This window comes from Lytechinus variegatus, chromosome 2, assembly GCF_018143015.1.
Source record: "Lytechinus variegatus isolate NC3 chromosome 2, Lvar_3.0, whole genome shotgun sequence".
In the NCBI taxonomy this organism is placed as follows: Eukaryota; Metazoa; Echinodermata; class Echinoidea; order Temnopleuroida; family Toxopneustidae; genus Lytechinus; species Lytechinus variegatus.
The window spans coordinates 80,165,797-80,190,761 of record NC_054741.1 but is presented as its reverse complement, the minus strand read 5'-3'; the positions used below and the strand labels follow the sequence as shown (position 1 = coordinate 80,190,761).

General features: G+C 34.7%; 1 protein-coding gene across 1 annotated transcript in view; it reads right to left on the bottom strand.

Moving 5' to 3' along the window:
* LOC121409201 (protein phosphatase PTC7 homolog) overlaps window positions 1-24,643 on the bottom strand; it is a 36,203-nt gene extending 11,560 nt beyond the window's left edge. Inside the window, exons 1-4 of the mRNA XM_041601055.1 lie at window positions 24,208-24,643; window positions 19,203-19,382; window positions 13,763-13,958; window positions 13,170-13,293 (exon numbers count right to left, since the gene is read on the bottom strand). Coding sequence (XP_041456989.1) covers window positions 13,170-13,293; window positions 13,763-13,958; window positions 19,203-19,382; window positions 24,208-24,448 — 741 coding nt within the window. The 5' untranslated portion in view covers window positions 24,449-24,643. The remainder of the gene's footprint in view (window positions 1-13,169; window positions 13,294-13,762; window positions 13,959-19,202; window positions 19,383-24,207) is intronic.
* Window positions 24,644-24,965: the final 322 nt, after the last annotated feature.

Genomic DNA, 24,965 nt, shown 5'->3' with positions numbered 1-24,965 from the left:
AATATACATGTGGTTCAGGTGCCAATGTCCAGGCTTTGCCTTTATGAGTCTAGACAGGATCATTCATACCCCTTTCATAAACCCATCCTCCAATTAGTCGCCTAAGAGTAATGCAGATAATTCAATAAAAATTGTGTTAACAAACTCCAGAAATAATCCGCACTATTTTTTACAAGCGCCCGTCCTGAAAAAGGCGGATGATTGTCATCGCAACGGCGGGCCCGTCCTGAAAAAGGCGGATGATCGTCATCGCAACGGCACACACCCCCTCCGATGCGGTTGCCTTGGAAAAGGGTGACCTTGTGGCCGCACCATGGCAATTATCAAAATCTGGTCCTGATGCTGCTATTATGCGGATAATTGCAGCATCAAAATAATGCGGATAACTCTTGTCCTTCTTCGATTTAAGACCAAATTATGCTGCTATTAGCCGCATAATTGGGTTTATGAAAGGGGTATTAGTTGTACAACACTATGTATGATGATGATAACTTGGAAGTCTTCCAATTGAAAAGATAATTTAATGGGCTGCACAATGTATGCAGGACTATGTAGGATAAAATACCACAAGTATTCATGTATTAAAAAGGCCTGTAGGCAGGCCTATACATTTACATGTACTGTACAATAGCTCGCTGATAAATTGGTAATTTTAAAAGAAGATGAACACAGGACTCAATGAGTTAAAACAATGAGTCATGTGAGTTGCTATGTCAGTGCATAAAACTTCTATTAGCTACTTTGAAAACAATATACATTGTACTATATTATTAAACAGTCATGAACATGATATACATGTACATGTAGACAAATTTTAGTAAATTAACACAGGCGTTGATCATGGAAAGTGATCAATTAGCAGACAGACCTGACTTATTGCTGCAAAGGCAGCACAAATGATTGACTGCATACCACATGCTGCACATATACATTATTAGACCCATCCATGAGTAGAGGGGGACTATCTCATACTATATCAAGCCTTTCTAGAAATCATACATAATTAGCAAATAAATAAATTGAAATTGAAGAAGCAATACAAATCTCTTTAAAAATGCCAATGGATACTTTTGGGTAGCATCAACAACTATTAAAATTCCTATTCATAACAGAGCCAAGATTAATACTGATTGAACAGAAAGTGTACTGCATTTATGAAAGGATTCTCTACGTGTACCTAGAGCAATCAGAGTGAAAGATGTAGCCATTTGAAGTGGTTTGCCATGCATGTAGTCCATTAGTCTGAGCTTGATAGCCATTTCTATTTCTACTGACAATACTAATGGTTAAAACGAGAGCAGCTTCTACTTCCAAAAGGCAGCTTTCACACTAGCGTTTAAACTTCAGTCTTTCATTTGAATTTTTTACACTAAATCAGAAACTAGGGGAGAGATGTCCTTTCCTGGATTGCATTAGACAGACCAAACCAGTATTTTTGAACTGTTATATTTTTATCTCATTTTATTTTGTAATAAACCTCTTTTTGATCAGAATGGGGGGGGGGGGGTTAAGGGGTGTAGGTCCTATAGGGTTAATGGACTGTACATTTGCCCTCCACCTCAATATCCTCTTCACAGACCCTAATCTATGTATGGATCCTACTAGTAGGATCCAGAATCTAAGTGACAGTAATTTTATTATTTACTCATTTGCTTCAGATTGAAGACATTTATGACGTAACTGCAAGCCTGATAGAGACAATTAAACAAAGATTTTGAATCCAAATACATGACAGTTATACTAGCGAACAGCTCCTGATTCACTACATTTTCTGATTTGCTTTCATGTATTAAAGTTAAAAACACTTGTGTGAACAGGCTATTAAATCATCTATCTGAGACACTGGTGAAAGTCACCTGACATTTATGAGCATATGCTTGGCAATTCTAGGATACTTTACAACTCAGTTTACCATGTGGACATATTTTGCATGATGAACTAGAATGTGAGAACAAATACCTCAGCTCAATCAATGTTAAAATCCTTGCTTCATAGTCTGAGCACTATGCTCAATAGAATTACCCTTAACACTAAGTGATGATTATGTAATCAGATTTCTACATGTACATGTACATGTGCTATCATAGAGCAATTCACGGCATATGTGCAGTCTGAGAGGTTTACAGGGCATGCCATGGATAAAGTGAGGACTATTTTCAATATCCTGTACATGCATAGAGCTATATTGCCATATTCTCATTACTGGGCGACCTACATTACACCTACATGTATCTCCTATGGGGTCTTCTAGATCTGTACAATGTTAATTACAGAATATTGCCGAGACTAGTTAGGTCAGACCAATAATGTTGTGTTCTCATCTAAAAAAGGTGCGACAGATTGTGTTGTACAACGGTACCGTACTTACATGTAGCTTGTTGTATACATCATTCTGTACCATCAAAAGTGTACCATTGCATGGCTTTATGAGGTGACGTCACAATACGATTCAATTCATTGCGCTTAGTAAATAAATGAAGGTGCAATTCGCGTATGACCTGCTAGCTAAATGCGAATTGCTGCCCTAGATATCATGCACACTTGCGGGAGATGCTTTTTCGCTTTGAACATTTTTTTCCCTTTTCATAGATTTAACGCAGGGGGGAAAAATTTTGTTCACACTTTCACTAATTTCCAAGGCATTGTACAACACAAATAGCACATATCCTTATTCATGCATTGGTGCGAGATTTCGCATTCGGTGAAAGAACGATGCTCTATTCAACTCAGCCAACACCTCGTTGAATAGAGCACCTTTCTTTCACCTTATGCAAAATCCTGTACCATAACACTCATGCCTATTCGCTATTTGTAATTATACTATAGGGTATGTTGTACTATTTGCATGGTAAATTCTCATGGTAAATGCTCATATGTATGAACATGTTCAAGTGTATCATGCAAATTAGAATCCTGCATTTAAGCAAGGGGTCTTTAAATCTATGATGTGGTGTTATCTGCAGTAGATGGTAACATACTGAGTGATAGGAGTGAGTGGTAACCCAGGCCATCTATAAAGCATAGAGTCTGACAAACAACCTTTCTCTCAAAATATCCCAGTCTATTATATGCACAACTGCACGTATCTAAAAATTAAAAACTAAGATGCTTCATACATGTACCACTCTTGATGTAAAGTGCAAAAGTTAAGAAAGCTTGTAAAAAATACTTTTAATAAAATTCATTTTGAAATGATAAAACATTTTGATTAATCTGCCACTGATTGTAAAGAGATGAAAATAATGCAGCATACAATTTACAATTTCAGTCACGATCGTCGCATGAACCTTTGTCAACAGAATACAATTAGGCACATTTGAAGTTCCCAAGTAGAAATTAGCATACAACGTTCATTGGCAACCTGCATACTGTATTTACCGCTACAACGATAAAGCTATACAGTTTTGCATCCTAACTTCTTATCGCATGATCCAATTGATTATGCGATAGGCAGGGTGATTTCAGCCTTTCAGGTGGCTTCATATGCCATAGTCACTGGCTTTATACATGTGTATAATATGTTGCAGACATTGGCTTAGAAAACAAGTCTGGAAACTCTACCTTCGGAATGGATTGAGACACAGGTTGATAAATAAAGTGGCCCCATGTTCCTCATACTCACTGCCCACTAGCTAAAAACAATCAATATACATGTACATGTACATACACTCACAGCAAACACATCCATTGCTCTAGGCATCTCCCACCAGCTATTCTGCAATTCATGAACATATTTAAAGGGCAAACCAAACTTGAATTGAACTTGTTTTGTCATTAAAGCAACAGATAAGCAAAACAGAGTAGATTATTGTAATATTTTGGTGAAAATCCATTAAGACTAAGAGTTTGTTCTGTTTTTTGTATAGTCATATATATGCGAGCACAACAAGCTTCTTAAGAAATTACAGCTTATTAAGCCATTATGAACCACTTTATGAATTGGAATTCATGGAATCTAAAATAAAATTTACATGGCATGGGGAAGGGGGAAGCTATTTGCATTATGCGAACTCCATCTTATATTAAGATTCTTGCAAAACCTTCAGTAATATGATTTGGTCCTCTCATAGTCTCATTTTCCTTCCACGACGACCAAATTAAATTCAGGGTGCAGATTCTCCTTAAAAGAATCCATGTACAGATTTGTTGTTCTTTGTATCAATGACAAGTTTTATCCTCATTCACCTGCTTCATACAAAATACATAAGTATCATCTTGCCTACAATGAGACAAGGATTGCCCACAAGGGTTTGTATGCATGCTTCTTTGACTAGATTTAAAACTGTTTCCCTTTAATAGTTTATAAACTGGAATAATTTTCAAAATCATAGTAAATCTGAGGTACTGTACTACATATGACAAGCTATCTTTCTGCGAGATTTTTGTTACAGTGTATTAAAGTGGGGTGGGGATCATTTTAATGCACAGAAATAAGGAGACAATCAAATATATCCATAAGATATTAAACATGATTGAATGACGTCACTTTAACTCTAAATAAAAAGCAAAAGGTCAGCTAGGTTCCCTTTATAACAAAAGAAGCACTAAATGTTGAGTTGCAGCTGTAGAATAAATACCAGATTGGCATCTCTTATGAAGGCCTTTATCTACTTTACAATGATTTATTTTTTATAATGCATTTTAAATGAAATACTCTTCATAAAGCAACAATTACAGCTATTTATTCCAATATTCAGAAAACATGACAATTATTATGCCATCAACAACATAATCCCCATATGGCTTGATCTGGATATCCAAAAGCCTACTTCTTATCCATGGTGCACCAGAAATTGACAAAACACATCAGTTGTGGTATCATAATTTGAAAATTACTACAATGACATCAGCTGTTTTCCAATTTCTGTAATAATTCATTCAGAATGACTAAGTGATTTGCGAAATCATAATTCTAGCCAAAAACATGACCTTTTATTTACCTCAAAATTGTGATTTGCAATAATCCACAAACATGTTTCTGTTTTAATTGTATGATCAATACATGTCTTTCCAAATACAAATTTAAAACCTAATCATGGAGCTAAAAACAGAAGTGTGAATATACTCATAAAATATCCCAAACAAGTGGAATGCCTCTGGCCGTCTCACCTGCATCACGCGGTTCAATATAGCAGCAGTGCTGACTTGAATACTACTCTAACTCGCACAAGATGTTCAGTGATACATGGTTACTCTTATGTCCACTTTTTATGAACTAGACCAATAAACTTACAGAGATATGACGGTTATTCAACAAAAAAACCCAACATGGCCAAAGTTCATTGACCTTACATGACCTTTGACCTTGATCATGTGACCTAAAATTGGAACAGGATGTTCAGTGATACTTGATTACTCTTATGTACAAGTTTCATGAATCAGATCCATAAACTTTCAAAGTTATGATGGTAATTCAACAGATACACCCAATTCGGCCAAAGTTCATTGACCTTTGACCTTGGACATGTGACCTGAAACGCGCACAGGATGTTCAGTGATACTTGATTACTCTAATGTCCAAGTTTAATGAACTAGACCAATAAACTTTCAAAGTTATGATGGTAATTCAACAGATACCCCGATTCGGCCAAAGTTCATTGACCCTAAATGACCTTTGACCTTAATCATGAGACCTGAAACTTGCACAAAATGTTCAGTGACGCTTGATTACTATTATGTCCAAGTTTCATGAATCAGATCCATAAACTTTCAAAGTTATGATGGGAATTCAACAGATATCCCCAATTCGGCCAAAGTTCATTGACCCTAAATGACCTTTGACCTTGGTCATGTGACGTGAAACTCATGCAGGATGTTCAGTGATACTTAATTAACCTTATGTCCAAGTTTCATGAACTAGGTCCACATATTTTCTAAGTTATGATGACATTTCAAAAACTTAACCTCAGGTTAAGATTTCGATGTTGATTCCTCCAACATGGTCTAAGTTCATTGACCCTAAATGACCTTTGACCTTGGTCATGTGACATGAAACTCTAATAGGATGTTCAGTAATACTTGATTAACCTTATGGCCAAGTTTTATTAACTAGGTCCATATACTTTATAAGTTATGATGTCATTTCAAAAACTTAACCTCAGGTTAAGATTTGATGTTGACGCCGCCGCCGTCGGAAAAGCGGCGCCTATAGTCTCACTTTGCTTCGCAGGTGAGACAATGACAAAACCATGATGGAGTCAATCTGCATTCTGTACTCAATACAATCTTAATAAATCAAATCTCTTACAATTTGTTAAAAGGTTCCCTGCAACTACATATATGAATAATATGACTTAAAAATCATTATTTAGAACATACATGTGATCATTTATTTTTAAAGCAAAATGCTGTCATTGAAGTCAATCAAGTTTTGGTGAATTTCACCTTCATAGTACAACTATGTCAAAGTTCTATGGACATCAAATCTAATCATCAGTGTAAATAGTGCAGTACACCTTGAACTTACTGGGCAAATATTAAGTGGTAAAATAAACATGCATTGTACATGTACATACATTCAATGGTGCACATTGTAGACTTTTGAAGTCTAAAATAAATCTTCTTGGTCAAATTTAGGAATGGGAATATGGGAAGTGTATTGTGTATATTAAATGAAACATACATCTACAACAAAAAATACGCAGACTTTGCAAATATCTGTTTTGACTTTTGAGACTAATTTCATCAGTGATTTTTTTGAACCGGCTCAAAGTTTACTTTTGGTCAAATTTTCAAAATAATTTTTTTTTTGCTTATTCTGAAAGCCTGTTATTCACTCTATTTAATTACCAAACATCAGATAATAATAATAATAATATAGGGTATTTATATTGCACACATATCCACCTTGTTAGGTGCTCAAGGCGCTCCTATATTACCCGGCTAAGCTAGGCGTTCATAGCGCACACAGCTTTTGAAGGAATTACTTCCTACCGGTACCCATTTACCTCACCTGGGTTCATATTAAATTAAAAATTTAAAAAATTAATTTAAAACTGATATTACTTAAAGAATAAGAGCATATCTAAATTAAACCTCTAATTTGATTTTACAAAGCAGCCCATCTTGTATTGTCTCTGGAATGGTGCACAGAGGTAAAAAAATCCCAACCTAAATGTTGCGCATATGTGGTTTGTGTAATAATAATAATGCACATGATAATGATAATAATAATAATAATGCACATGATACGCATGATTTTACAAATTGACCTTAACCCCGATTTAGGGGTTCGTAAAATCAACGACAATTTTATGCTATCTGATTTAACCTGGAAGTAATTTCCTATCAAAGTCAATGATGAAACATCCTTTTAACTCAAACCATTTGATTTCCAGAAAGAACTTATTTGCAAAGTTGAGCACAATATCATGGGATACACTAGGCATTGGGCAATATTTTACCTTTTTCATCACTAAACGTACAGTAGTCCTCCGTAAATATTTCGCTCATAATGAGATTATACAATGCAAGCTTACTACATGTACATGTTTGTGAGGAGATATAGCGTTTTACAAGCTATAGCTTGGTATGATGCATGTAATTATTATCCCTCTTTAATAGAGCCATTTTGATTTATGAAAAGACTGGGAATCATATCATCACAGACCAGGAAATAGTTTCAACAGGATTGAACAGATAATCTAGAAGACATATCTTTTTAATTTAACTATTGTTACCTGGGACATGTATGCTATTTCATGAAGATTAAATGATTGATCTTATTGCTTACTAGCAGATTCTTCAAATTAGATTTGGCAGTTAACACAAAGTCAGAATTCAACTTGTATCTACTAGCCTTCTCAGTTGTTGTGTGAATCTATGACTACCCTACTTGTTGATTGAATAGGAAATCCATGGGTCAAGAACATAAAACAAGAGTATCATTAGGCATCAAATAAGTAGTGACAGAAATAGGGGAGGGAGACTTTTGAACTTTTAAAACCTAGTCTGGACTATATTGTACATGTATGTGAACCTTGCTTCTGCCTGAACATCTCTTCATTTATGGTTAGAGATCAAGGAAATTGATCAGTTGAAAGAGACATAAAGAATTCATACGAACACAGCTTCTGTTTTATATCTTTATCATGCAGCATACTTTTGTGTTCTACACTAAATTAAAGAAAGTTGAAACAAAAGTGTGTCAGCATCACCTTTAGAGCATTGACAATCTGGGAGATTCCTCAATTTGCAACTTGAACTTTTTAAAAGTCAAACAGGAAAGCTATGGATTCATGTGAATCTAGCTCACATCTTCTGGCTGTTACTAATCATGTTACAGCTATCAATAGGAAATCAACGGGTCAAGAACATCAATGGAACTCAAGTGTATCAAGCATCAAATGAGTCATGACAGATATCTAGGGGTGTACTGTATGAAGCTCATTGTAACCCCCCCCCCCTGCAATCATTACTAGGCTTAATATGCATTTAAAGAATATTACATAAAAATATTGTGTCATATCATAAAGTTAAAACATCCAAGATCAATAGGCCTATCAACAAATGTATTTCCTCATAACTGTACTTTACACCTCTATTAAATTATCATCATCAAATACTATCATTGTCAATGCCATAATCACTATAATTTTCATACATACTACACAGTGTACAAGCAAAAAATATATACATGTACAATTACCATGCATTGTAATACTAATACTAGTTTTAAAAAATCTCACTGGATTGATTTGATTACATTCACTTCCTGATCTCAAGGAGAAATAATGTAGTCACATTTTCGCATCTCATCATATCAATGCCACACTCCAGCTATCACATTACTGTCTCTTAATGCTGAAGCACATCAACTCATCTTCTCCATCCAGCGTTCACCTTCAACCTGTTCACACTAAAAGATAATTTGTATCAGAATAAAAATAACTCCAGAAACATTTAAGGAGGCAGGTAGGCCTATCTGATTTGAAGAGAGCAAAAAGCATCTGGATGTACAGTGTGGGCCTTCAATATTTTCATGATTTATATCCTTTATGAAGGCCTAGTTGGTAAAGACCAAAATTTGAGGTTTTCAAACGATAACTTCTCACTTTTTATTCATGGCTTCTTTGTACAATGTTGGATTATTGCCAATTGTGTTTTTATTTGCACTTAACTATTCTCACAATTAAATTAGAGAAGTATACAGAAAGGAGAAACAACTTAATTGATCGTTGGTTGTCAGCTCCTCGTGTGTCTTGAGAAAGAAAAGGAGGACTAATTTTGCATGATTTACATGTACATGCAGGCCTACTTGTTTAGTGAATTTTTAGTTGTCTGAAAAGGAGAGGAGAAGGTATCACTCATTTGTCTGCCCTTCAAGTGTGATCATAATTTGATTACTGGGCACGGTGGAGATCTATGTCATTGAATTTCATCCAGCCTAGCATACTGAAAACAACACCTTCAGTCTCAAGAAATCTCATCAAGAAACTTAATTAGAAAATACAGGCAATGGCAGTGAGATGGAGAGAGAGATATCATCGCAATGTGAACTGTTTGTTACCTGGGTAATTTGCACCGAGGAAATATTTCTGGAAAATAGGAAATCATTTCTACTGTACATGTATGTAGTGAGTGGTCGCATAAAATTTGATAGCATCGCTCCCCAGTTATAATAGTAATCGGCCTCTATCATTAATTTGTAGGTGTGGATTAGATGCAGGTTGGATGTGGTTTATTTCAAATCATGAAAGATCAAGGATCAGAATGAGCACCAATGTTGGAATGCTACTTTTAGGACTTGATCTTGCACTCCATCTCATTTTTGATTCATGAACAGTATTTTCAAAGAATATCCATCCGAACTATTTGAGAGTGAATTATATAATTAGGGATAAACATCGGATGCCACAGAACCACAAGTCTACCCTAGAAAGGATAAGGGCAAATCTTACTCAAAACATTTTCACAAACTTGTTCTACACATGTTACTCTAAGCATGATCTGAAAGTTGCCTTTTAAACTCCAAAAGACCATGGTAATTTCCTATCATTTATCCATGAAGTAAACCCCTTAGAGAGAAAAGGAAAGAGAAACACTGGCCTGCATAATGTATGTGCTGTAGGTAATACTCATTTCCTCTTTCATAGTTGTTTACTACTTCCATTTCGGAATAAATAATCTAAATTTTGTTTTCATCAATCAGGTACATGTAAGCCATTGATCTTTAAGAAACGATTGATCTTTACGAAAGCCAAGAAAGAGATTCAGTCACAATTTCCATTGTCCCATCTTTCAAATCAAACCAAGGTTTACTTTCATGGACAATATCACTTGAAATTGGACAAGTACCACCATCGCTTGAAATGTGCATTTGTAGTAATTAAACCCGATGGGAATTCTTTCAATGGATACCTTTCATTACCTTTTCCTTCAAAGAAACGTTGCTTATGTGTGGTAGACCTACATGTAGGTACTCATTGAAATTGGTTGAATTTGAAGAGCCAGCCAAAAGACAAGCTTGTGGGTTGATATTAATGGGGGTTGTCTTTCAGAAGTACAGACAAATCAGACGTGAATTGCTCGACTATTTATACAACCCCTCGTTGAGTCTCGCTGTAATTGAACCTCCACATTGATTGCAAATGCATCCACTTGTGGTGTAGATTCTTGATGAGAAATAGTGAGCGTGGGAGAGATCTTGAGAGTAGAGAGAGCTGGAGCAAAGAGAGAGAGAGGGGGGGGGGGGTGTAGACAGTGAAGAAAGAGTGGAGAGGGATAGAGAGAGGGAATGTACACATACAACTGAGTAGGCTAGTGTAATGAAAAAGATATTTCAAAAGAGAAGGGGGAGGCAGAGAGAACCGGATAGGAGCTATGATGTACCAAGGCCCTACAAATTGTACAGGTATGCCCTTGCTATGTTCAATGTCAGTATTTAAATTGTTCCTGGCACTCACTCCACAGTTATCAAAGCTAAATGACAGTAGTTACAGTAAAACACTGATTTCGTGAGAAAGTCTGTTAAAACCAAAGTTAAGTATTACTATATCATCATCGATCTAGATCTGGTACAGTTACATAAACTGAACTTTGTGAAATCATAAAATCTAAGCTGAAAAACAATCACACTGAAGATCGCCAACACAGATAGGCACACGGGGGACTGTATATCATATTGCTGGAATAAAGACTCGACGGAAGTGCCCGAATCTGCACTTATTTTGCTTATTTCTCAGCAATTACACAATTTTTTCCAGAATCCTTCGGCATATATTTCTTATTCATATAAACAGACACTTGGGTGGTCATTATATTGGATTCTGTAAAAAGTCATTTTCAGATCATTACCAAAACTGGCATTTACCTTTTATAAAGAAAAACAAATTCTCTACCATACTTTATTATTAATGTAGACAAAACAGTCAGCAGTATGAGAAATGACAGACATACATATGAAAACTCAACAAGAGAAAAAGGGTCAACAACATGCTATCAAGAGAAAGATTACAGACAAGCACAAATAATTGAATAAGACATTTTTTCACTTGTAGTGAAGTAGTGAAGATTTCAGACTTCAACAACAAAGCATCATAAAAATACTCTATTCCATATTCTATTGCCAAATCCTACAAAATTCATGACTCTGCTAAATCTTTCAAAATGCACAAACAGCATGATGTTCTCTTATTTCAACATCAAAGCACTAATGCTGACAACATTCCTGAGCTTTTAATCTCCAGCGGCGAGACGCGGAATCATTAAGTTCCTCTCTGTATCAGCACAAAGATGGAATAGACGATGAAGAAGTTCACTTGTGAGATAAAAAAAACTCATCATATCTCACTATGAAAATATCAGACTCATGAACCCTGGTCATGTTTGCTTTGAAGTAGAAGAATAAACAAAACTTGATATGATGAAGCAGCTAATAGGGCATGCTACTGGGTTAGTCAAGCACATGGCTGGCAAGTGTTTACATTGATATCAGTCAGATGATGATATGTCCTATCACATGTACATGGATATACAATATGAAACAAGATTGCCATTCAGACATCATCGTGTATTGAGGGCAAAGAGTATTATGGTAGTATTAATTGGTATACTGTACAAGAGATAAATAGCTACAAGTAGTCTGCACAACCAGGAATCAACCTGTGCATAGTACTGATATATAGCTGCAGTAATTCTACAAAAGCTGTTTAACTATATTAAACTTGTCTAATCTACATGTACTTCGCATTTGATGGTTAACAGCAAATTTCATGCAAAGAACAAAGTCCAAAATTCATTCATTCTTTGAGCAAAGCTAAAAGGGAAGGTTGCAAGGATCCTGAATTCATAAATTTGAAAAACAACTTCCTACATGATAGTATTGGAGCGTGAGTAGGTCCATACTTCCATCTGGTAATACTACTAATGCATGTGTACTGTATGCCTATTTTAATGTTGGGCCAGTTTGTATCTATGTACAATTTGCAAATACAGTGAAAATCCCCCATCAATACTGAAGATTTTGATATTATCAATTCTGTTCCTTGTCTAATTCACCAACATTTATACCCAAATACAGTTTACTTTAATTGCCATTTTTGCCAGTTTTCTACCAGCCTAAACTTTACTAAATCTTGATGCACTAGCTTGATGGGCCTTGCTTCAAATTAATCATGTGATTCAAGAAACCCATATATCTACATGTATCACTACACAAGACGAACCTTCTAGCAGTTGAATGTGTTTTGGGGCTACCTAGTATGAATATCATATGCATCTTAGCCTTTTTGAATAAGTTGAAGATTGTGGTAAATAAAGCTTCAATTTCAGTAATTCACCAATAGAAAGCAGGTTCGCCAATGATTCATAATCAACTCAGGTTTTTTTATCTTCAGTTGAGCCTGCTTGCTGCTTTTCCATTTCAAACATTCCAACTTAGATCCATAGTTTAACAGAATATGAGATGAGAAAAAACAAGACTTTGTCTGTAATTGGGTGTCAATTTTGAAGTCTCTAACAAAAGATTGAAGATAGTGGAAATATAAATTCAAAACCCCAAAAGGAGTCTGTTGAATGTAAATATCACAAAGTGTATCAATTTCAAATGAAACACTACAAGGGTATGCTTGAGTTCAATATGTAGTATGATATCTTATATATACATGCCCCCCCCAAAAAAAAAAAGTTATTTATATGCATGTATCATCTCCTGGACAAAAATGACTAACCTTTAGTTTTGAAAGTTCGCCAAGGATCATATGCTCTGACATGTTGTCAAAGAGACCGTCTGTTGCTACTAAGATGATGTCGCCCTCTCTAACAGTAAAGAGTGAACTTGATGCTGAATGTGGACTGTGAAATACAATGTAGAAAAAAGGCCAAAGCAAGATATCATAAACACTGTCTACAATAATTAAGTGGTGGCAAAACTATATGTAACAGGCCAGTGACATCACCATCATCATCATCTCGCTTCTCCCCCCGCCCCAAAAGGAAGTGGGGAAAGCAAATATCAAAGCTGTTCTTTTTTGTCTCTAATTAAACAATCTCCTGTTTATTTGATTATTTCATACATGTATAACTGCAGAATAAGGAGATCAAGGTTTAATAGGGAACAAGTTTGCTTTCTCCTTCCCTGTCAGCATTCTGGACATTCAGTTTGGCATTCTCATCATTCCGGGAATCACTTTTGATTCATATCTAAACTATTATATCTCTCAACATTGCAAATATATGTAATTTTAATCAAATATGAAAAAGTCAAAATAAACACCAATAATCATAATATTAAATGAGTTATAAAAAGCAACATACTTCTTACCTATCACTTAATATTGTTCGTAAGCCAGGGGGTGCTATCGATAGTTGAAATGGCGTGTTGAAATAATGCTGCTGTTCTTCTGACCGATGTACCACCCTACCAGCTCTTATAATTAGAAACCCGGAGTCACCAAGGTTTGCAGAAGCTACCGTCTTGTTGTCACTGTCAAATATGACAATGCAGGCTGTACTACTCCCTGGTTGGTAATTAATACAAAAATATATAAAATCACAGTTAAATCATTAACTTCTACAATAATTAGTGCAGGTGGGACTACAATTTACGTATGAAACATTAAACGACGAAAAATTTAGATATCACAGCCCACAATTACAAACAGATACTGAGACATCCTTTTTTTTAATTTTAATCTGTTTAGGCGAATGCTTTTGAAATAATGGTACATTCTTGTCAACCTGGTGATTTCATGCACTGTTGTATTTCATTTCATCAAATATAACTTTGAATAGCTTATCACAATGTACAAAGGAAAGAAAAACTAAATGCATAAACATATATACAGAAATAGATTAATAGAAAATTAGAAAAACAGGTGATTTAAATGGACCCCTTAGCTGAAGTTTGCTTAATACTGGTTGACATTCATTTCCAATATAAAGTTTGTAAAAAGTAGAGTTCACTTGGACGGACAAGTTAGCTGTGTCGACAAACAAACAAAAATCCAAGATAAAATTTAGAACCTTGCTCATTGCCAATGCTTAAAATAGATCTTTGTTGAATAAAGAGGAAATCAAATTCCAATAAACGACGATCAAATATCAACAAAGAAGCTAAAAAGTTTAATTCATTCAAATTAATAGATCAATGACTAAAATTGCTAAATCATCTCTCATCCCTGAAATATTTGGAACTGTTGCAAAATTATACAGTCAGCCGAGAACTGTGATGTACTAACTCTGAGGTACTATACCACATGAAAATCCACCATTGTGTTGTTGAATTTCATATTTTTTTTAAGGGCTGTACCTTGGTTTAAAAAATAGGATGACATTTTTTTTGCTCTATTAATATTCAAAATGCTATCATTGCAGTCTTGTCACATAGGGCGACTACATACATGTGCTCATGTGGAATATGTACGATTGTTCACATTCATTATTACTAGTAACAGCAGGTACAGTGCAACGTTCATCTACATGTAACCAGTTGTAAATTGACAAAAGTTAAAGATTGTAAAACCTGTTCTATGAAATTCAGGGGCCCAAAACACAAAGCTTAGCCTTAGCAACTATGGTAGAACATCTTTTTTATGATTGATTACATTGATTACAGTGTACAGTTAATCATGAAAATCAAGCATACAATTAATCACTAAAACTTTGCAGTATAGGACCCAGGGCACTGTATTACAATTTTGTAATTGATCTGATCAACCAAAACTATGGAAAGCCAGCAACGACATAGCATGATTTTTAACAAATCTAGATTCTAGTATGTTGTATACTCATCTACATTGTTGTCATGACAATTCAGTGTGCTTCCTTTTTATATACTATTGAGGATTGTGCAAATTAACTGTATCACAATGACAATGATGAATTTCCATATGGTTGTTTGTAGGGATCAATCACAACACACGCATATCCTGGTTGAAAAAACAGACTTTATTTCACGCTTTGTAAAAATAAGACAATTCTCAATTGTACTACATGTAAATGATTGAATCTCATGGAAATGCCGTTGTAGGCACATGACTTCTCTGAACAGATTATAAAACCAATGATGCAAATTCATAAAGGTGGTTTTGTATGTGCTTTGAAAGTTGAAACCATCGTTTGCGCAGATTTCATCATTGATTTCAACATAATGCATAAGAAATCATAAAACAATGAATGCATGCTATTGCAACAGGGCGCAAAAGTGATGCTTGTTTATGATAGCAAATTAATCAACACTAACAGTAGGCTCAGATTATTCAAAACAGTGGGCTCATTAACCTTTTTTTTATTGACAAGCATCCATAATATGCTGTGATAAAAGCATGCATTTATAACTATTGGACCCTTTCTCAACATGCTGAATAAACTGCATTAGCAGTGTACATGTATGTAAACCAAGTTACAAATTATGAGGCCATTGTCACTAGTTCAATGTACTGGAAGAAATTATAGTCATGTTATTGATGACACTCCAGCGCAGGTAAAGGTATTAATTGAAAAAGGAACTGCAAATATCCCCCAGCTAATCCGCTTGTTATTTCCGCACCCTTGTACATGTACACAACCCTCTTTAAAGATTCTGACAAGACTTGTGCAGTGTGCCCCAGTCAACCTCAACTTTCTACCGTTCAGTCATTAAAAAACAAACTTAACACTTAAAGGGATGGTCCGAGCTGAAAGTATTTATAGCTTAATAAATAGGGTATATCACTGAGTAAAATGCTGAAAATTTCATCAAAATCAGAGAACAAATAACAAAGTTATTGAATTTTAAAGTTCAACAATATTTTGTGAAAACATTTGTCATGAATATTCATTAGGTGGTCTGATGATGTCACAACTCCACTTGTTCTTTTGTATTTTATTATATGAAATTAGGTTGGGTTTTTTTCTCCTTCAAGAACTAGAAAAATTGGATTGACAATTGATTTAGTGCATAGATATTTATTGCTGCAACTTATTATATAAGAGAGACATATTATTCACACAAGTATGAAATAATGAAAAAAAATATGATTTTATGTAATAACATTAGAAAACGGAAAGTGGAGATGTGACATCATCAGCCTACCATCACCTAATGAATATTCATGACGACAGTTTTCACAAAATATTGCTAAACTTTAAACTTCAACAACTTTATTATTTGTTATCAGATTTTGATGAAATTTTCGGCATTTTGCTCAGTGAATTCTACTCTAATTTTAAAGATATAAATATTTTCAGCCTGGATATCCCTTTAACTAGCACATCAATGATGAAGAGCTCATCCAGCATCTGCAAACGAACTTTAACAAAATTTTTAGTGAATTATATTGGTGACATGAATTGAGGAAACAGGATTGAAATTGATGAAGAAATGATAAAGAAGCATTTTTTGTAATTTATGAATAATTTTTGTATTTAATAAATTAGCATAAATAATTTTCTAGTCAAAATGTCTAAATTCTATTCTGTGTAGAAGCTTGGTGAACCTCATATAGCTCTCAGATGGAACCAAAACAAATTGAAATCAGTCAACAAATAAATAATCATTTTGGTGAGTTTTGAAAAATATGCATAAATCAGCATATTTAATGAGTTTCAAAATTCAGTGTAGAAATTTTGAATCCCCATCTTTATATAAAGCAAGCAAATTAAAATTGATAGACAAATGAAGGAAAAAAAAACATTTTTTTTAATTTTGCATAAATAAGCATAAACAATTTTCTAGTCAAAATTTCAAAATTCTGTGTGGAAATTTGGTGACCCTCATGTAGCTCTACCGGGGGCCTGTTGCATAAAAAATTTTACCTGAGAAAACTCCGGTAAAAACTGAAAACTAAGGTTAGTCTGATTTCTGCCATTGACTTTAACACAGGGCAAAAACTCTGGTAAAATAACCTGAGTTTTCTCAGGTAAAAAGTTTTATGCAACAGGCCCCAGATGGATAAAAAAAAATCAAAATTGGTCAACAAATACAGAAGAACCATATTTTTGTGATTATGAATAAATTTTGCAAAAATTAGCATAAATAATTTTCTAGTCAAAATTTCAGGTCTCTGTGTACAAGATTGGTGAACCTCATGCAGCTTTACCAGAAGGAAGAACAAGCAACAAAATCAGTCAACAAATAAAGAAGAGGCATTTTCTATGATATATGAATAAATTTTGCATAAATTAGCATAAATACTTTCCAATCAAAATTTCAAAATTCTGTGATCCTCATAAAGTTCTACCAGATGGAAGAAAAAAAAAACCAAATCGGTCTAAAAATAAAGAACATAATACATGTCTGTGAATTCTTAAAAACATGCATTAATTAATTTTGCATAAATTAGCATAATTTTGTCATAAAATTACAAAATTCTGAGTAGAAGTTTGGTGAACCTTCGGGTCAGATGAGCTAAAAAGGCAGACAAGACAAGGAGGCAGAATTACCACAGAAGAAAGTCTCTTAACTGTAGACATGTACATTGTGATGTCAAAATATTTTGTAGATCCGCACGCTCAGCCTTTGAATAGAGTGGAATGTTTTGGTATGGTTCACACTACCAGCAAAACTTTAATGAAGGTTACATGTGATTATAATGAAATGCTAAAAACTACTGATGATAGAGTATCATGAATAAACTAAATGAAAGTTTACCAAGAAACTTCTTTCCTCAGTATCCCTTAACTGTCTGCTTAACTCTCTCTGATACTTAATCAAACCATTGATGGCTCACAAGGGTCAACTACTCTCAATGGAATGTAAACATTATGGAGCTAACTTCTTGTACATGATCATCCACTTGAAAAATGTCTAAAATGGCACACAATACATCATTTCCTGTAGATGGGAGGTCCTCAAGTGCTTTCATTTATCTTTCAGTCTGGGAAAGCTTTCTTGAACATCTTGTATCATACCACTCTTTCAACCAAGAACCATAAATATTCTTTGACATTGAAGAGCATTTCCTCGCTCTTTCAAGTATCATGACTCAGTGACCATGTTTCCCCACAATGCACCTGGGGACATCCCTCTTCCAGCCCCCTCTCCTACCCACCATGATATCATCATGTTGAAGTGTATGCATCTATCAATATCATGCTGAAATGTATCACATGTAGCCACTTCCTGGCTGGCTGAAACATTTTTTGATGTTGCTGAGAAGACACCATCACAGTAGGAGCAAGAAGAAAATTAAAGTGAAATAAACTTGATTCCAAAATGCTATTATTAAAGAGAAAATTCTGAAGATACTATTAAAATTGGTTCAAAGAGCGTTTGAAAAGAATTCTTTTCTTCGCTCGTCACAACCCATCTTCCAATTGACAATGTTTCAAAATGGCAGGATTTATAGGGTGACTCTAGTCTAAGGGTAAGTTGCCAATTTGTCTGCTGCCAACTTGTCCATTGGTCTAGTATCCATTTCATTTTCAATAATTTTGCACAATTTAACACTTAGTCCGATCAGACCAAATGGTAGACTAAATGGCTTTTGCACTAACTGGTTATTAGATGGAATGGCATTACACTAGAAAGTAGACCATGTGGTGAGTGGACAAATTGATTGTAGACTAATGATAGTAGACGAGTTGGCAATTGGACGAATTGGAAATAAACCACTCTAAGCATCCACATGTACAGTACATGTACCGGTAATTCATTATTTGAAACAAAATTGTGGAGTTGTGATCATGATTTTCAAATCCTTTATACAAAGCGATGGGGAGGAGACATCTAATGGATCTACTCTAGATCTACTCCTGGGTGGAGGAAGTAATATAGTACCTACCCATAAGAGGTGCCTTGTGCTCTAAGAGTTCTTGGTAGCTTGTGGCGATGATAGCGACGGGAGCATGAGGATCAAAATGACCCTCCTTGACAATCCGTTTGCACATCTTCATCAGTTGGCAAGGAAACTGAGATGGATCAATTCCATAGTCTCTCCATCCCCCAACACCATCAGCAACACCTTCGCATAGAGAAAATGAACATATAAAGTCACCATTGAGTTCTAAAATCTTTGCTATCAATGAAAATTATTTGAGATCAATTACATGTTCATCTAACTCTGGTACTACTAATAATAATAAAACTACAAATGTATGTGTATATTGTGTACAACATGTTTGCACCAACATCATTTTGACTATTTTAAGGAAAATTTTTCATTGTGAATTCATCATCATGTCAATAACCAAAATAAAATATTTCTGAACTACATGTATTGTGTCATTGATCCCAAGTGACAATCCTCATTCCTTGTCATGGTCTAGTGGTTAAGACTCTGATCTTTCAATCTGAAGGACATAGTTTTATTTGAAGCCATGGCATGTTTCCTTCAGGAAGAAATTTACCCACATTGTGTTGCACTCAACCCAGGTGAGGTATGTAAATGGGTATCAGCAGGAAGCAATTCTTCAAAAAGCTGTGCGCACCGGAATCAGTAGACTAGCTTAACAGAGGTAATATAGGAGCGCCTTGAGCACTACATGTAGTAAGGTGGATATACTATTATTTTATTATCATTATCTCCTCATTCATAAAAAGATTCAACTCCTAATTCACCACCAGTCCTGACCACCATCCTCATCACATTCCTGGTTCAATTTCTTTCAACTTCCATTAGTCTGTTTTTCTATATGTATTTAATACACTTTAACTACACTGGTCACAGCAATTCCTCCTGACACATTTTTACTCACTATGCATTAGTAGTAAGGTCAATTGTGTACCCCCTAGGGGAGAAACATAATACTGAGCACTATGAAAGTCACCTTCAGGTGAATAAAGGCTGCCCTCATGTGGAGGACTTGAGGACAACATAAACAATAAGATGAAATGGGAGATCAGCTGAAACAGCCTTGAGTGTGCAGGGGGATTTATTGATTATTGGTGCTTGTTTGTGAATTACAAATAGACCACGGAAAGTTAGTTATTTCTACATGTACATGTATACATACTTGTAGTACTCGCATTTCTACTGAATTTCAAGTATTGTCATCTACTGTATTATCAAATGGAGGCTTTATGTACTTTATTTGTTCATAGCCATTTACATGTAAACGTGTATTCGTATTCACTGTGTATAATTTATATTCAATGATATTGAAGTTGTGAACAAAATAAGTTTCCAAAATGGATGAATAAAGATAAACTTTGAACTTTGAAAAAAAAAATCAATCATGCAGATACATATTACATTTGCATAGATCTATCAAAAACAAAGAGCAGACCTGCACACATGCAGAGTTCTTATGGGACTTTGAAGAAAAATAATAAAACTAATTAGAGTAGGGTCTGTCGAAACATACATGTAGGGAACTTAATAAAATTCAGTAACAGCAGTGACTCTATTTTTAACATGGATGTATGGCATTGACTTTGGCAACAGATCATTCTAGACTCTATTCAGGGATTGCAAACTACAAGGGGAAGTTCAACCTGATAGTTTGAATACAAAGCAGAAAAAATTGAAAAAAAAACTGTTGGTGAAGGTTTGATGCCATCCATCAAAGAATATTAAAGAGAGTTGTGAATTTACTTTAGGTTTTTAATTTGTGATGTCATGTGTGGGCAGCTCCTACATAAATATAATATGAATTCCATAAATTCTGGGTTTTTAAACCAGAAAATGAAGAACAAAAATATTTTCTAATAGAAGGGTGCATGAAATGATGTGTCTGATAAAGAATCCATCTAATAAATTTGATTTTAATTTTGTGAGAAAATTTAATTCTTGAGAAGTTACACCTATAATGGAGCAGCTGCTCGTCTGTGGCGTCATAAATCAAACTTTTGAAAATTCATAACTCCACAATTCTTTTACGGATTTCATCAAACATTCACCAGAAGATTATTTTGAAAAATAGTTTAATTATTTTTCAGATCACGCAACTGACTCTTTATACCGCTGACTTTTCATTTGAAAAAAATCAGCATTTTCAATATAAATTAGAATAGTGTTTCCTTAAAAGGGATGATCCAGGGTGGAGATATTTTTATCTTAATAAATATAGTAAAATTCTCAGAGCAAAATACAGAAAATCTGATCAAAATCTGATATTAAACAAATAACAAAGTTATTGAATTTTAAAGATTTGCATTATTCCGGTGAGACAGTGCTAGGCATGTCATCATGAATATTTACTAGGTGGGCTGATGATGTCATATCCTAACTTGTTCTTTTGTATCTTATTGTATGAAACTATGAAATTAGGTTCATTCAAAATTGTTCTACCAAGAACTAAAACAATTGGATTGACAAATGATTAGCGCATCAGTTATTTATTGCCGCAGCTTATTTCATCATTACAGAGACACATCATTTACACCTGTATGAAAAAATGTAACATGTATGATTTTATGTAAAAACATAATCATGGAGGTGTGACTTCATCAGCTCACCTAATGACGATGTGTGTGTAAATTGGGGGTGTTTCACATAGATTTAAATATGACTTAAGTTGTACTTAATTGCCAACGTGTATCTGAAATACGAGCGATCTTATTAATACATATATGCAGTAGTGCGCGTCCTCATGACACAATCTGACCAATGTGCTCAAGCCTTTCATACCGTACGCAACTCGGTATTTAAGTGCAAATCTAAGTCATACTTAAATCTTTGTGAAACACCCCCTGTTTTCATAACATATTTGTAATTTTTGATTCAATAACTTTGTTATTTGTTATCCAATTCTGATGAAATTTTCAGAATTTTGCTCTGAGAATTTTACTCTATTAAGATATATTTTCAGCCTGGACCATCCATTTACTATTATGCTTTTGAAACCATAATTGATCGGGGGGATGACAAGTCACTATGTCTACAGTACAAGTACAATGATGACAAGTCCTCAATCAAAGGGATGGTCCAGGCTGGAGATAGTTATATCGCAATATTTATAGAGTAAAATTCACAAAGCAAAATGCTGAAAATTTGATCAAAATTGGATGACAACAAAATCATTTAAAGGGATGCTCCAAGATGAAAATATTCATATCTTAATAAATAGAGTGAAATTCACAGAGCAACATGCAGAAAACTTCATCAAAATTGGATAACAAATAACAAAGTTATTGAATTAAAAAATTTAAGCAATATTTTGTAAAAACAGTTATAATGTACGTCATGAATATTCATTAGGTGGGCTGATGATGTCACATCCCAACTTTCCTTTTTCTTCTGTTATTATATGAAAGCATAATTGTTTCATTATTTCATACATGTGTAAATAATATGTCTCCCTTATAATGAAAAAAGTTGCAGTAATCAATATCTAATGCACTAAATCACTTTTCAATCCAATCTTTTTAGTTCTTGGAGGAATTTTTTTTAATAAACCTAATTTCATATATATTATAATAAAATACAAAAGAACAAGTGGGGATATGACATCATCATCAATTTGCTCATTGAATATTCATGAAGAAATGTCTAGAACTGTGTTTTACCAGAACATGACATGACATCATCAATTTGCTCATTGAATATTCATGAAGACATGCCTAGAACTGTGTTTTACCAGAACATGCAAAACTTTAAAATGTCATAACTTTGTTATTCCTTGCCTGATCTTTATCAAATTTTCAGTGTTTTGTATGTCTGATATTTTTTTATCTGTTTAAATCATATTTACTTCAGCCTGGAGTACCCCTTTAATTTTAAAGATTTACATTAATTAGGGTCTATTCCAGTATTAGAGTTCTAATATTCATTAGGTGGGCTGATGATGTCATACATGTATATCCTCACTTGTTCTCTTGTATTTTTATTGAAATTAGGTTCGGAAGTCTACTCAAAAAATTTCTACCGAGAAGTAAAACGATTGGATTGACAACTGGTTAAAGTGCATGAACATTAAGCTATTTATTGCCATAACTTATTTCATCACAATGGAGACACATCATTTACAGTTATTGTATGAAAAAATGATTAGTTATTTCATGTAATAAGAAAGAAAAAGGAAATGTGACGTCATCAGCCCACCTAATGAATATTAATAACGATGTCAATGTGCATGAAACTGTTTTTGCACAGAATACTGATACACTTAAAATTCATTAACTTCCGTTAGAATACAAGTTATCCGCTTTGATGAAATTTTTACCTTTTTCAATTTGGTCATTTAGATTTTTATCGCGGACCATCCTTTAAAGGGAAATGAAACCTTTGAAACAAGTAGGCTTGTGTCGAAACAAAAAATCAAAGAATAAGAACAAAGAAAGTTTGAGAAAAATCAGACAAACAATGAGAAAGTTATGAGCATTTGAATATTGCAATCACTAATAATGCTCTGGAAATCCTATTGCCATGCGACAAGGATGTGTGATGTCACATGTGAACAAATTTCCCTTGGATAGACTATAACTGTAGGCCTATAGGCTATAGTCTCTTTTTGCTTGGTGATACAAACTCTTTTCTTTATCCATGATGTATTCTTTAAAAATCGGTATTACACATTCCCTCCTAGACCTAGTCCTATACTAGAAATAACACATGATCTACTGATGATGTATAAGAGGCAATTTAAGTGAAAATATATATTGAATGGGGAGAGTTGTTCACAAGTGACATCACACATCTTTGTCACATTGCCAATTTGAGGATCTCCATTGCAGTAGTGACTGCAATATTCAAACGCTCTTCTTAACTTTCTCATTATTTGTCCAATTTCCTCAAACTTTTGTTGATCCCTTTCCTTTTTTCCTGGAATATCCTTATTCCAAATGTTTCATTCTCCTTCAAGCTATTTTTTAAAAACCAAATTTTCATTTTGGCCCACACATCTTACCAAGGACATCGAATCCTTTGTACTTGGCTACGAAACAGGCATCATCTCCAAACATTCCCTGTTTGAAGACACGGCTGTTCGCATCTGCTGCGGCATCATCCTTCGAGAAACCGCATGATGCCGTAACCAGGCGCATTCGTCTCCGATCCCTCCTGTACTCGATGCTCCTACTCGCATCATACGGTACATATCCCATCACAGCACGGGCAATTTGGCGCCCATAAACCAAAACTGACTGCATAATTCCGTAGATCAATATTCACTCCTCGAGAAAACATTCGTAGATTTTAGAAAACTTTGAGAAATAGGAGCTAAATCACACTACAATTCCAAGTGATCATTGTCACACTTCCAGCCACATGCATCGCCATTTTGCCAGACGTCGGCTAGTGTTTATCAATTACGTCATATGCGTAGATGCGAAATTATAAAGGAGCAAAATATATATGCAGGCCCCTGTAGGCCCCATTTGATGGTGTTCAATCATTCAAGAAAATACATTTGTAGGCCTAAATTATAACTGAGATTGGATTATTTGTTTAGATAACCCTACATCTAAGTCGACCTATCCAACACAAGCACCCCCCCCCCCCCGGCCCCTGCTGTCACTCCGCGACTCGCTCGCCAGGGCCAGGGGAACGTGCGAGCTAGAATGTTGCCGCCATCTCGCGGTAAAAACATTAGAACTAATAATGAGCCACGGTGGTGCAAATATAATTTTTAGATAAATCTCCAACGTTTGCAATTAATCGATACTG